We start from the raw sequence: 14515 nt of genomic DNA, 5'->3' as shown, positions 1-14515 counted from the left end.
GTCGTAAGCAAGATTGGCAAATGGCTCCCCTAATGGTAAGTGCTAAGATGTTCCTTAATAGCTGAAGTTACACTGATTCACTCATACCTCAAACCGGGTGAGAATAATGCTAAGTAATGCTGATTATTTGGAAAAAATATCTGTTGTTTGGGTGGTACCCTCACGGGCTAGCACAGTGCATTATCATCAAGACAACCACGTACTTTATTTGTCTACCAAAGTAAATAAAATATTGTTAAAGATTAAGCGAAACAGAAAGTACAATCATTAAAGATCTTGTAAATCGTTGAGATAAAATTAAACGTTGGAAAGATTCGATATTAAGCTACTTTCACATGTTTTCACTCGAGCAGTTTCTGTATTTAATATTATTGCAGTAATGCCATGATTACATTTGATTAGCTTTCAGAATTTCAACTGTGTTATTGGCTTTTACGAGTAATAATAAACTTAAATGAAGATTTGATTGGGAAAGTCGAGAATTGCGATTTTTTTTTTAAATAGTTGTTCATTTTTTTTTTCTTAAAAATCATTGCTATGAAAAGTCATTAGTAGTTCTGTTACAATTTGAATAACAATTAGACCATGATCTGTAAATAAAATCAACAAAATAAGAAAACCGTTGCTCAGCATATTCTAGGTAATTTGAAATCTCTTAATTTACATTTTTGAAACCAAGAAATGATAATATTTAATTGAACACACTTTTTAAACATACAAGTTTGGTGTATGTACTGGCATATAATATTTATTCTAAATATTATTGCAAAAAGGACTAAATCAGTAGAAAAACTAATTATAAAAACTCAGTTCAACGAGCAGTCTAAAATTCAGTTACAAAACCTTAAAGTCACATACTAACAGAATTTTAAAAAATGGTTTCGCTGAGTTTCTTTCGCTGGTCTTTTGGTTCTACTCAGATCTTAGGTCTATGTTTCCCATCTTATCTTAATGTTAAATAAAGATTTCTGACTTTAACAATGACGTTTGACTCATGTACCGTACAAGTAAATTAAAAAAAGTAAAATAACTAACTCGAGTGAACCAGCAACATCCGATAGAATGTTATTTGATAGCTTTTAATTTGCATATATGACCATAATTGTCCTTTAGTTGGCGTCTGGTGTCAAAAGTTTTAGGTCACATTTGTGTATAAATGGCTGACACAAACGGACTGCTTTGACAAGTTAGGATAATGCCCGACAGGCCTTTCATTTAAATGTTCCTGGTCGTGACACGTCTGAAGGCATTATTTATATGCACAATGAAGTTACAAACTTATATAAGGGTATTCTATTTCTAATAAAAATAAACCGTCTTATTGTCTCTATTGGAGATAGGAGTGCTGTTTTATTATTTATCTATGAAAAGAAATATATATTTGTATTTCTTATAACGAGATAAAATTATTTTTAATTTTCTTATAGTGTCTAAAAAGTTTATTTCTTCATGAGTCATATGCGTATAATTAAATTACAAATATTAACCAGTGTAATCGGAACAGTTTGTTATAAACGGACAAACAAACACAAGTGATTGTATTTTTTTTTCTAACCAATTTCATTAATGCAAAGTCACGGGTCTATTTTTATAAACAAAGTATAAATGTAAGCAAGCCTTATTGGGAATTTTTTAAATAAACGCTAAATAAATTAGCAATCAAGTGTGGTAACATTGGTTTAACTTGTCAAAACTCTAGAAATAGCTAAGTTTCAAATGCATTTAAACAAACGTCAACTACAGAGATTGAATTATTAAAAAAAAAAAACATTAATTTGTTGCTTTGTTTGTGTGTCCTAGCTGTGCTCGCGACTTCGTAAGTATTTTTGTAGTTTAAGTTATTCCTCATTACAACAGCTATCTGCCAATGAAAGTCCCATGATAATTGGTCCAGAGATTAGCCAGAACAAACAGACGGACAGGCAGACAGATAAAATTGTTAATTTGGTACATGTACAGAATATACATACATATGCATTTAGTAAAAAGCGGTTATTTTAATACTACAAACAGACAATCCAATTTTATTATATGTATACATATATTTATTTATTAATAAACAAGATTATGTGTAAGTACATTCAAAATTATCATTTAAATTTTTCCATCGCCAAATAAAATGTTTTCAAATAAACAAAATGGCAGTTGAAGATGTTTTAACAATTTAAAGTTACAGCGCACGTTTTCCATACGTCGTTGTTAATTTCCCTTAAGTTAATTATAAACACTAAGTACACTGCTTGCTTATTTACATTAAAACCGTTATAAAATACAATTTATATTACGTTAAACAATACAATATTAGTTTTGTATTAGGAAAACCCCAGGCTGTTTACACACAGGCCGGAGAACGCCCATGAGATTGAATACAGGCGTTTTATGAGACTTATCTTTTCGACTTTTTTGTTAAAAAAATCTTTCTATATATTACTTTACATGTTTTTCGTTTAAAGATAATTAAGCGTGTGTAAATTAGGCATAATTTTCTGTACTAAAATATTTATTTTGCCCGCTAATCTAACAAAATCAAAATAAACTTTATTCAAGTAGGCTTTTACAAGCACTTTTGAATCGTCATTTTACAATTAAGTGAAGCTACCTGTTCGGAAAGTAGATTCTACCGAGAAGAACCGACAAGAAACTCAAAGTAGTTACTTGCTCTTTTTTAACATTTGAAAAATACAAAGTCATGTTATTTAAAAAAAATTATTTAAATTAACATACCGTGCTTGGAAGACATCAGGTATTTATCATTTAACAGACTAAATTGTTCGTAGTGAGTGAAGTATTTTTTAGAATAGTCCTTGAGTTCTTAATTTTATACCTATAGTGATAATTAGAAATATGTATAAATTAAAATATAATATATATTTTTTGGATGTGTGATGTGATGTCGGCTTACAGCCTCCGTGTTAAATTTATTAACTTTACAAATATATCTTATATCTATTATTATATATATAATTCTAATAATTAAAACAAATATAACCACAACTTATATGTGAAATCAATTTAACCGATTAGTTACAGAGCGTGCCAAAGAATTATATACTTACACACGAAAATCTTTGCAGTCCTTAGGCAGTACTACTATTCCAAAGTACAGATAAAAAAATCATGTTTTTTTATGTGTTATAACCTCTTTGACGTTATATTATAACAGTAATATATCTAAATTACCAGTAGAATTCTTAATTATGGGTAAAGGTATTTAAAATAAATAAGTCATTTTATAAAACATTTATTATAAAAAAACATCAATTTTTGACGATCACGTTCCTTAATTTCATCCAAAATTCGTCCGATCGCCGCTCGTCCCATGACAAATATATCTTGGTCTTCAGTAAGAACTTTAACGTCGTCGTTAAATATTTACTCTCGACGTTGCCTATTCTTATTAGCACTAATGGATCGTACGAAGTGCCGTCCTCAAGAAACAACCTGTGATACTCAGCCAACTGTGTCTCCCATCGACACCATTGAGATTTTGCAAAATTATTACTAATAATTAAAATTATATATCTACTTTCTTTAATACTACCTAATATTGCTTCAGAGATGAACGAACCTATTTCAAAATCTCTTTCGTAAATACATAGCTTTAAGCAAGGAGGAGAGCGTTCTAATTGATTCACCATTTCTGAGACAAACTCCCTGTCTTCGCTACAATATGACACGAAAGCATCGTACTTAGGACAGATCCCCTGTAAGCCTTCGGTTTTAGAAGAATGCTTTAGAAATTTTCTTCCTAACGCTAGTTTTGCTAAAAATAACCAATATGTTATGTACAGTTTATATTTATATACACATACTACAACTAAAGCTAAAAATATAAGAGTTACTATTGATGGAGCAGTCCAAACCAACAACATCATACTTGAAATTTTCTCATACATCAAGCAACGCATATTCTTGATAGACGAGAAATAGTCCGCAACTCTTCTATCTTCCCATTGATCTGGACTGCTGCATAGGAAATTGGACTGCCTAAAGTATTCCTTCAACGCGGCAGACCCATTTACTTGCAGCCAGGCGTAGGATTGGTACATAGAAGCACAGTCACAAATAAATACGTTATCCAGTAGGTCTATTTCAATTGTAAAATTTCCTTTATTTTCAAATAGTAAATTCATGTCCTGAATCATGGCCAGAGTGAAATGCGAAATTTTATTATCGGTTAAATAAAGACTACGAGGTTTTAATTCTGTACCCACGAATAAAGGTTTCCACCAAGATATTAGAAGATTCTCACTCAAATCTAACACTTGTAAATTTTTTAATGGTTTCAATAATTCAGAAGTGATATAGTACATTTCGTTGTTCCTCAGTGTCAAATGTGTAAGATTCGGCATCATTTTGAAGATATTGTCCTCGACGTAAAAATGTTTTATACCACAGTTCTTTAATATTAATATTTTCAGTTCATTTAAACCTTCAAACATAGCACTCGTTAGATTCTCATTCGCAGTCAAAGGATTATTGGCTAAATTAAGGATCTCCAAATGCCTCATAGGCTTAAATGTTCCGTCGCCGATGTGAAATATTGTACCATTTTCTAGATTTAACATCTTTAACTTTTCTAATCCAACAAATGTATAGTCAAATATTGATTTCATCCTATTAAAAGCTAGATTAAGAACTCTCAATTCTCGACAATCTAAAAACGCTCCTCTGTCGATTTCAAAATACATAGGATTCAAAGTAGTACCTTTGTTTAGAGATAAATCTAATAGGACGAGTTGTTGATTCGATATATGCTTCCAATGTATTCCAGGTAAATTATTTGCACTTAACAAGAGAATTCGAAGATCTGGAAATTTTTTGGGTTCGAAAGCATTCGGTCCAATAGATAAAGCGCTAACACCACGCAATTCTAAAACCTTTATATTTGTCATAGTTGGAAATGTATCATCAGATATAATTTCAAATTGATTATAAGATAAAGTTAATCTTTTAATTGTTGTGTTCGCAATAATCTCCATTAAATGTCTTGGTGGGTGTTTTCGAAAACCCATACTGTTCAAATCAAGATGGGTGAGGTTTCTGTTATTTTTCTTTAAGCTCATTAGAAAATCTCCTATTATTGACGAATTTAAATCATTCTCACCTATACTTAGTTCTTGAAGCATCTCTAAGTGTAGGAAGCTATCAGGATGTATAAAGTCAAGGCGACATAAATTAATATCGAGTCTCCTCAATGGAGAACCTCTCATAGATTTAAATGCATTTTCTGGAATCATTTCAAATGAGTTCTCCGACAAATCCAACTTACGTAGTGACGGTAACTTCGTAGGTTGGAAAGCTGGAGTTACGCGTAGTATATTCGAGAAGCCATTGTTTACTAAGATCAACTCTCGAAGGTTCTTTAGGCCATCAAACGTGCCTTCGAGTATCACGTGAAGCGCAGTGTTGTATGATATAGAGAGTTGGTGTAATGTAGTAAGATTACGAAACAATCCTGGTTGTAAATACTTCAATTGATGATTCGCTTCAATCCGTAGTGCCTTCAAGTAGTACAGTGAATCTAACTCACCGACTCGTACTTCTGGTAAAACTGTGGTCCTGACAACGAGCATTTCGCTTTGTCTGTTTACCTGAAAATAAAATCATAAATTAATCATGGTACAAATTTTGTGGCATTAATATATTAAAAGTAATTTTTACATACTTTATAAACATAAAATAGGGTATGATAAATAAATTTACTCGTATTGTAGAATTTTCTATAGATATTATGATTACCTATAAAGCCTTTATACATTTATTATGTTGTTTTTATTGTTTTTAGTAAGTTAGTAAGTTTTTTTTTAGCTTTTGGACTGAAGAAAAACTCTCATCAGCAAGCTATGAACTTATAACTAAGACCGTGCTGAAAGTTTAAATAATTAAAATTTTCAAATTGTTTAAGGCTTCAAGACGAGAGGACATATATTGCCTTACAAAAAGTATAAACCACCAAGGAGTCTCAAATACAATAACTTGTATGCCTGTAGACACCAAGCGGTATTCAAATATATGCATAATATATGAGTATGGTGGCCACCCAGTTGGGCCCGCACAAAGCCCTATATTTACCCATTTAAATACGAATAATCCCACATCAATCCTACGTAAACGGTAAGACAAATAAACAAAACTTATCTAATATAGTAGTATAACTATTTATTATTATATCAAAATTCTAATTTTCTAGTCTACAAATTTCACTTATACCAACTTGTAAGCTGTAACGTGTGAGCTGAGCGTGCATCTTAACCGATGATTTCGGGTTCAAACCCAGGCAAGCACCACTATATATATTTTATATGCTTAATTTGCTCGTGCTCGGCGGTAAAGGAAAACATCATGAGGAAACCTGTATGTGTTTAATTTCATCGAAATTCTGCCACATGTGCATTCCACCAGCCCGAATTGGAACAGCTTGGTGTTATATGTTCCAAAACTCTCTCCTTAATGGGAGAGGAGGCCTTAGCCCAGCAGTGGGAAATTTACGGGCTGTTACTGTTACATCTTGTAAATAACCCTATTTACAAGATGTAATGTGTGTGTATAAATAACCTGAACAATTATGGACAACTTAACATACATGTACATACAATAAGAACTAAAAGTCACCCTTAGTTTTATGTTCAGCGATCTGAAAACACGCGTAGTTGATTAATAATATATGACGCAATATGTTTGTAAGATGATAATTCCGTCTCTCTATAACTAAGATAACATTAGATTCACGAAGTTACTACTAGCCATTGTGTGATAATAATAGAATTTTAAATTGTGATTTCGAGGAATTCCGCTGTAGAATTATGTGTGTTAAATTTACTTTATAGTTACATCATCTTTCTAAACCTCAAGCTGAGATTTAATTCAGTAACGTTATTTATCGTTAAAAAATGTTTCTCCAGATTTTGAATCGGAGTCGGTAGCCTCGAAAATATATGAAAAATGGCGGGTATAGCTAGTTATATATAATAAGTCTCGAGCAGTAACGGTTAGTTTTGTTAATTTAGTAGGTCGTGATAATAAATGGGTTGACATTGAAAACATCTTCTTAAGAAGGTGTCGAAATGCAGAGCATATTCATTTGGTTTCATACCCGTTCCATAATCTAATACCAAGGAGGTGTTACCTATGAAATAATACGAATAAAAGACAAGTAAAAGGAATATCAATTGTAGCCTGTAACAGTCACGGTATTAAATATGCCAGATCGTATCTTACGATACTTAAATTAACTGTATAATCAAAGTTAGTCTAACAAATATCAAGATTTGAAAATGTTTGCACAGAATGCACACAGTAAACTCATGAAAGCGAAAGTAATTACGTTAAGTAATAAAAGATTTTATTATCACAACAAGGATCAAGATCGTTCAGAATTTTCCATTACATCTATTATCTTGTGTGAAATATTTTGGGTCAGACAAGTTATTGTATGAAATTATGATAAAGTTTGTATTATTAGTAGCAATTATAACAATGGGGTATTTTTGGTGGTAAAAATTAATATATATCTAAAAATATACCTAAATATTTTGATTTTGAGTCATAAAAATGCAAAAGTGCAAAAACTGTCAATGTCATCTGGCACTTTGATAAACAATTTTTCTGGAGTTTTAATGCTAGTATTTTTACATGACATACCTATGGTAGCTGTTGTAATTGATTATGTTCCAAAAAACACCAAATATTCATAGCGTTTACTTTGAATGTGTCCCAGAGGTACATACATATTTTGCCGAAATATATATTTTTGTGGTTTTTATTACGAATCATTTTTTTATGGTATAGGTTGGCGGATGAGCATATGGGTCACCTGATGGTAAGTGGTCATCATCACCCATAGACAATGACGCTGTAAGAAATATTAACTATTCTTTACATCGTCAATGTGCCATCAACCTTGGGAAATAAGACGTTATGTCCCTTGTGCCTGTAGTTACACTGGCTCACTCACCCTTCAAACCGGAACACAACAATACTGAGTACTGTTATTTGGCGGCAGAATAACTGATGAGTGGGTGGCAGCTACCCAGACGGGCTTGCACAAAGCCCTACCACCAAGTAAATAAATAAATCATAATTTTGAATGGTCTATTAAAAAAATCCAGTATTTTTTATTATCCCTTACCGTACCCGTGGAGCAAGGGGATGAATGAGCATTACGCATATATTTTTTAATCTAATTAATAAAGAATATTTCGGTGCATAAATACTAACTCCTTATATTATAGAACCTGGTAATGACATAAAATTATTTTATTTACCTTTGGGAATTTCTTGCATTCGTAGTTCCCAAAACACACTATAACTTTACGGTTCTTGGTGCTTCTGCAGATGCACCCGGACGATCGGTCCTTTCCTAATTCTATGGGTAGAGCATTAGCTGTTATATCCTCTGGGGGATAGAGAATATTACGCGATATATCTTCGTATTCTTCTAGGATGTTGCACTTAATATATTGGACGTAACATAACAACAGCCATAGAGTATGACCTAACCACATCTCTTGACAGCTCGCGCAAAATAATCTGGAATAGAAAATTAAAATAATTATTATACTATTAGAATTCTAGATTTTAAGATTCAATAGTAAAGTAGTAAAGTAACAGCCTGTAAATTTCCCACTGCTGGCATAAGGCCTCCACTTCCATTAAGCAGAGGATATATTATATATTAATTTAATAATTGTATTAACTAACATGACTGTATTTTTTTAAATGTTGAAAAAGAGTAACTACTGAGTTTCTTGCCGGTTCTTCTCGGTAGAATCTACTTTCCGAACCGGTGGTAGCGTCACTTAATTGTTAAATGACGATTCAAAAGTGCTTGTAAAAGCCCACTTGAATAAAGTATACTTTGTTTTTTTTTGGAACATATTCCACCACGCTTTTCCAATGCGGGTTGGTGGAATGCACAGGTGGCAGAATTTCGATGAAATTAGACACATGCAGGTTTTCTCTAGATGTTTTCCTTCACCACCGAGCACAAGACGATTATAAAAACAAATTAAGCAATCATCTGTTAAGATGCACGCGTTCTAACCACTGGACCATCTCAGCATAATAATCATATAAATAATCATCTCAGCATCTTAGTATAATGTCCTACGGTATTATGCTTTGGGGTAACGCAGCCGCTATCCAAACTATATTTGTGCTGCAGAAGAGGGCTATTCGCGCAATCTATAACCTAGGAGCCAAGGAATCATTAAGGCATAGATTTAAAGAAATTAAGATATTGACTGTTGCTTCTCAATACATATTTTGTAATGTTTTGTATGTACGGAAAAATATTAATGTTTTTATGAGAAAATGTGATTCTCATAACATTGGTACAAGGAACAAACACAATCTTGTTACTCCTGTTACTCGACTGCATAGAGTCAGTAACTCTTTTGTGGGGCAATGTATACGCTTCTACAACAGGATCCCAGAAAGCGTTCAAAATGCTTCTGTTGCCAAATTTAAAAAAATTGTTAAGGAACGCTTGTGTGCAAAAGGTTACTATACAATTAGCGAGTTTATGTTTGATAGCACACCTTGGGAATGAAACGATCGCCTTCTGGCTATTTCTAATCATATACTACTATGTACCTTATAAATTTGACAAAAAAAAAAAAAAAAAAAAAACAAAAAAAAAAAGGCCCGCTGAGTTTCTTTCGCCGGTTCTTCTCAGGTCAGGGTGTTCCTTTTTCCGAACCGGTGGTAGTGTTTATTTGACTATCAATAAGTAAGTGTAATGCTTTTATATTGAATAAAGGAATTTGAGTTTGAGTTTGAGTTTCAGCTCAAGATTCAATAGGGTCAGTTTTATTTCGATGACCTACGAAGTGTTAAGCTCTGAATACCTAGTTGAATAATAGACGATCGTGTGATTTACAGAGAAATGTGTGATAGGAATACTTTTATAGTTGAGTGTATTTAAGTAGATCGAACTGGTTACACACATCCTGTGCTTAGTACAACCAGTTCAATCTTCTAAGGACCAGTCCACGCAGGTAAGATTGTATTTAACACATGTAATCGTGTGTGTACACTTAAAAATTTACTTTGACTAATGCGTTACATAAAAAAAACTGATATAAATATAATGTGATGCGAATTTGAATAGAAAAAATAAAAATTAAAGTGATTACCAATTGCGGCCTGGCCAAAACTAAAATAATAGTTGACAGGAATGGCAATATATCGCAATCTCTTTGTTTCTTGTAGTTTTAAAAAACATATTTGATTATTATAATTTACAATTTTCTTTAAGACTTTTTTTTAAATGTTGTGTATTTGTAAGGCCGTCTTGATTGTCCTCATTATATATTCCATCCCAGCAGTATGTACTAGTATTGGTGTACCATTTTAAAGTATGTGTGTCCTAGGGTAACACCATCGCAGTTCCCAATGCTATTGATGTAAGCAATTGTTAAAACACGTCGCGACTATCTTTACCAGTCCAGCACGTGGCTGATGACAAGTAAATTGAATGCCGATGTGCGTATCACATTCAATCTTAAACTTTAAAATATATTTCAGAGAACGGGAAAATCTTGTATGGATGAAGCTATTCTTATCAATTGTTGTGTTTGATACAAATTAATTGACTTACAAATAACCGAAATTCTAATGTCTTAAACATATTAAGGTACAATTAATCAATGGTTGGAAATGATCTTTTTGGTTTTACCGTTTATGTAACCGATTATTACCAAAAAAGTAATCATAACATTTAGAGCATGCTTGATGTTAGTCCGTACAGCGTGTCGTGTCCACGTGTTAAGCACTAAGACAAATATTTTGTTAGCAATTCCTATTCAAATAGCTGAAAAAGTATTTACGTCTTTACAACGATTATTCGAATCCAATGATGTCACTATATAATGATATAATTTATTATCTATAATAACATTTTGTTGTCTTCGTCATAATTCTTCTCAAACTAACTAGTAAACTCCCTTGAAGATTAGACTTAGCCATTGTATATCAATGTAGACATATTCTATTCATCGCAAGACCAACGGTTTTACGTGCTCCATAAGTACGAAAGTGTAACATTTCCTACACTGGCTACTGAGAATTCAGAGGGACATTACATTAGTTCCAATCTCAAGTAACTATTTTTGATAAAATAGCTATAGTCAGATATGAAAATCAGTCACATTATGGTTTATATGCTCATCAACTTGTAACCTGTTGCGTTGTAGGGAATACAACAGTAAAATAATGGCCTGTACATACATTCGCAAGGCTAAGGCGTCATCTCCCTATCAGGAGAAGTTTTGGACCGTATTGTACCACGATATTCCAATGCGGGTTTTGATACAAATGTGGATAACCAAGCAGTTTGGCTTCATTAATGTCTCAAGAGTTATATATATGGATGTAAATATATTAACAAATATTATGAAAAGATTTCCACCGACCCGTATTGGAACAGCGTGTTGGGATATGTTCCAAACCCTCTTCTTAATGGAAGAGAAGGCTTTGGCCCAGCAGTAGGAAATTTACAGGCTGTTACTTTACTATGAAAAGATTTGGGATTTGTTTCATTTAAATAACGCAAAATTAACGACCATTTATTTACTAAAACAACTCACGTGACTAGAGCAGTGGCGTAACTATCGTAGGGCAGGTGGTGCTGTGCACCAGGGCCCCGGAGTTCAGGGGGCCCTCTAAACTAAACCTTAAGCTTCTGAAGCTAGGAAAACACGACCCCGCGCAGAAGACTTCTTATTTGGTATCTATAATTTTAAAGGGTAATTATTCGTTAAAGGAGGATGGAGAAGAAGACCGGGGCCCGTATTCGCCTAGCTACGCTACTGGACTAGTGTATATAACGTCAAATACGTATGGATATTTATTTATTTATTTATTAAATCGATACACCACAGTATTTGGAATATAACACTTAAAACAAGAATACAGAAAAAAGACACATACAAGTTCAAACACTTAATAGGTATATACAGTAAATAAATATATATAAATATATAAATATATATATATATATATATATATGGATATGATATAATAATATTAAGATATGGTGAAATTGTCAATATACACAAACTTTTGGTTTTGGTATACCAGACCTTCAGCTCTGGAAATGTTTGCCACAAAATAGTCTCTCCTTTTGTCTCATGTCATAAAGTTCCTTTAATCGAATTTCTGCATATTCTGGATATATATCCACAGTCTTTTATTTCGATGGGAGGCAATAATATAACATAACAACAAAACAACACTAGAAATTATGGCTATAGATGGCTATCAAAAATCAGAATGAAGTATCTCATTAAATCTCGGATAGCTTAGACCTGTCTCAATAAATAAACAGTTTTCAGTTAACGTATATACATTTTCTAAATTAATATATAACTAGAATGAAATGGAAAAATTATTTCAAAAATGACGATTTGTGTCAATTAGAATAGAACTACGTAGCAAAAACCTCACATAGCTTATGTATTTTTAAATAGTTAGTTGTAAATCTACTGCTTTTTTGGTGTCTTTTTTTAGTCTAGGATATATTTTGTCGTTAAACATCAATACGTACATATTGCTTCATATCAGTTTAGGAGAGATTGAGAAAATGTAATTACAGGCACAATGGATATAGATTCCATAGCTAGAAACGCAATGATGGGGTAAAGTATTGTTTAAATTTCTTACAGTATAAGCAATTACCATGGGCTACCACTTCAGCATACGTTCGTCAACCACCGTAAAATACACACAAAAACTAGTTTTCCAACTAACCTCAAGTCAAAATCTTGTGAAAATTAAAATAGCACGAACATTCTCTGCAATGAAAACTATAACATCACTATATTTTCAATAACCAAGGAAACCCTTGAGCGTCTCTTACTGTGTAAACACGGTGTATAACTTAACCCATTTTTTATGTTTAACAATAATTCGCACGCGTCGCCGCGTGAGGTATACTTCTGATCTGACACTCGACTGTAATTTCATATAAACCTAAACGTGTCATTGGTCGTTCTCGTATTTACATGTGATAATTTCATTACGATAGAGCACTAACATCGTGATTTGGAAATCTTTTCATTCTCCCGCGTGAGATGCTTGTTCGGCTATGACGTTACTGCACATTTTTTTATCACCTATTATTGTATTTAACATAAGTTTTGACGGTATGCTATGACAACATATTTATTGATGACAACATTTTTTTAAATTTAACTGCGGAGAAAACCCTTTAAAACAGTAAATAAAACAAATGTGACGTCTGCAGTGACGCAATTAATTACGTTCTTGTAAATTTGGTCTGAATAAGAGTGCCTTGATTTAGATTACGATTACAATATAAACTACTACTTTTGATTTAATACTCAATTTAGTTTATTTTACTCATTTTGGATATTGACTGTAAGAGATGTAAAAATAAACGATTTGTAAGATTGGGATAAGGGCGATTGGTTCGTTAAAACTGGATACATCGAACACTCATATAGTTTATTATTAAAAAAAAATCAATTTGTTTGTCACAGTTATAATCTTAATATTACAAAAAAAATGACACAGGTATTTCGGCTTCACCATTTTTTTCGTGATTGTTTTCAGTCGCTATTCTTGACTTAAGCATTATTTTTGACAGCCCGTTGCGATCTGATAAGCATATTTCACAGAAATTACTTAAGTACTTTAATTTTGCAGAGGCATTCCAAATCTATATTAATATTAGAAATGTGAAAGTAGCTCTATCTGTCTGTTGCTCTTCCACGACGAAACCGCTGAATCGAATTTGATGAAATTTGGTTCGAAGCAAACTTGAACTCTAAGAAAGGACATAGACTACTTTTTTGCCTAAAACATGACAACCAACACCCTAAACGCGAGCTGAGTTGCGGGCGACCACTAGTAATCAAATAAAGAATCAATATAACTACTATACACCAGAACAAAAGCTGAGATCAGTCTTTAATTTCTTAAAATTCAATCAGTATAGGTACATATGTATGTATATTCGCAGTTCTTTCCTTGAAACAAAGTTTCTTCAGTCATATATTTTGGCTTTCGTGAGTGTACTAACAATTAATTGGGTTTTATTATTCACAATGAAATGAGTAAGATAATTATGAAATGAGTAACTTATATATCGCTATGAGTTAGTTCTTTTACTAAGTTTAGAAACAATTAACTTCATATACCTAATACAAAGTTATGTAATGAAAACCAACGGGAACTAAGATTGCGGAGTGAAAGACACAAAAACTTTGTCTTGTGAGTTTGTTTTTAATTCATTGATTCGACGTCATAGATGATTCATTAAGTTTATCTATTTTAATTATTTGTTAAACTTTTTTGTTCTTGAAATAAACGTTCCATTTACAACATTAAGATTTGGGATTACAATCTCCAGGTGCGCAAATATAAGAATTTATCAGATAACAGATTGTGAGGATCAGGATTTATAGAACTAATATAGAGAATAACTAGCAATACTATTTATAAGATTTATATAAATACAAAATTCGACTTATTACTATATAAACATGAA

The 14515-nt window shown here is 32.2% G+C and overlaps 1 protein-coding gene across 2 annotated transcripts; it reads right to left on the bottom strand.

Moving 5' to 3' along the window:
• Positions 1-3225: 3225 nt before the first annotated feature.
• Positions 3226-12983, bottom strand: LOC124536872 (toll-like receptor 2). Of its 2 annotated transcripts, none has more exons than XM_047113519.1 (3): positions 12682-12983; positions 8268-8532; positions 3226-5594 (listed from the first exon to the last, which is right to left on the bottom strand). In XM_047113519.1, exons 2-3 carry the CDS (start codon positions 8505-8507, stop codon positions 3258-3260), a joined length of 2577 nt encoding a protein of 858 aa, XP_046969475.1. In that variant the 5' UTR covers positions 8508-8532; positions 12682-12983; the 3' UTR covers positions 3226-3257. The 2 variants fall into 2 exon arrangements, with proteins under 2 accessions (XP_046969475.1, XP_046969474.1); XM_047113518.1 differs by having other exon boundaries at positions 12754-12982.
• Between the last annotated feature and the right edge of the window lie 1532 nt (positions 12984-14515).

This window comes from Vanessa cardui, chromosome 17 (genome assembly GCF_905220365.1).
Source record: "Vanessa cardui chromosome 17, ilVanCard2.1, whole genome shotgun sequence".
Classification (NCBI taxonomy): domain Eukaryota; kingdom Metazoa; phylum Arthropoda; class Insecta; order Lepidoptera; family Nymphalidae; genus Vanessa; species Vanessa cardui.
The sequence above is the reverse complement of the archived record's forward strand: the minus strand, read 5'-3'. Positions and strand labels throughout refer to the sequence as shown.

Coding starts and splice junctions, on each gene's coding strand:
- LOC124536872 (XM_047113519.1), bottom strand. CDS start 8,507: ATGTGGTTAGGTCATACTCTATGGCTGTTGTTATGTTACGTCCAATAT. Junction 5,595..8,267: donor AATGCAAGAAATTCCCAAAG/GTAAATAAAATA, acceptor TTTTATTTTCAG/GTAAACAGACAAAGCGAAAT.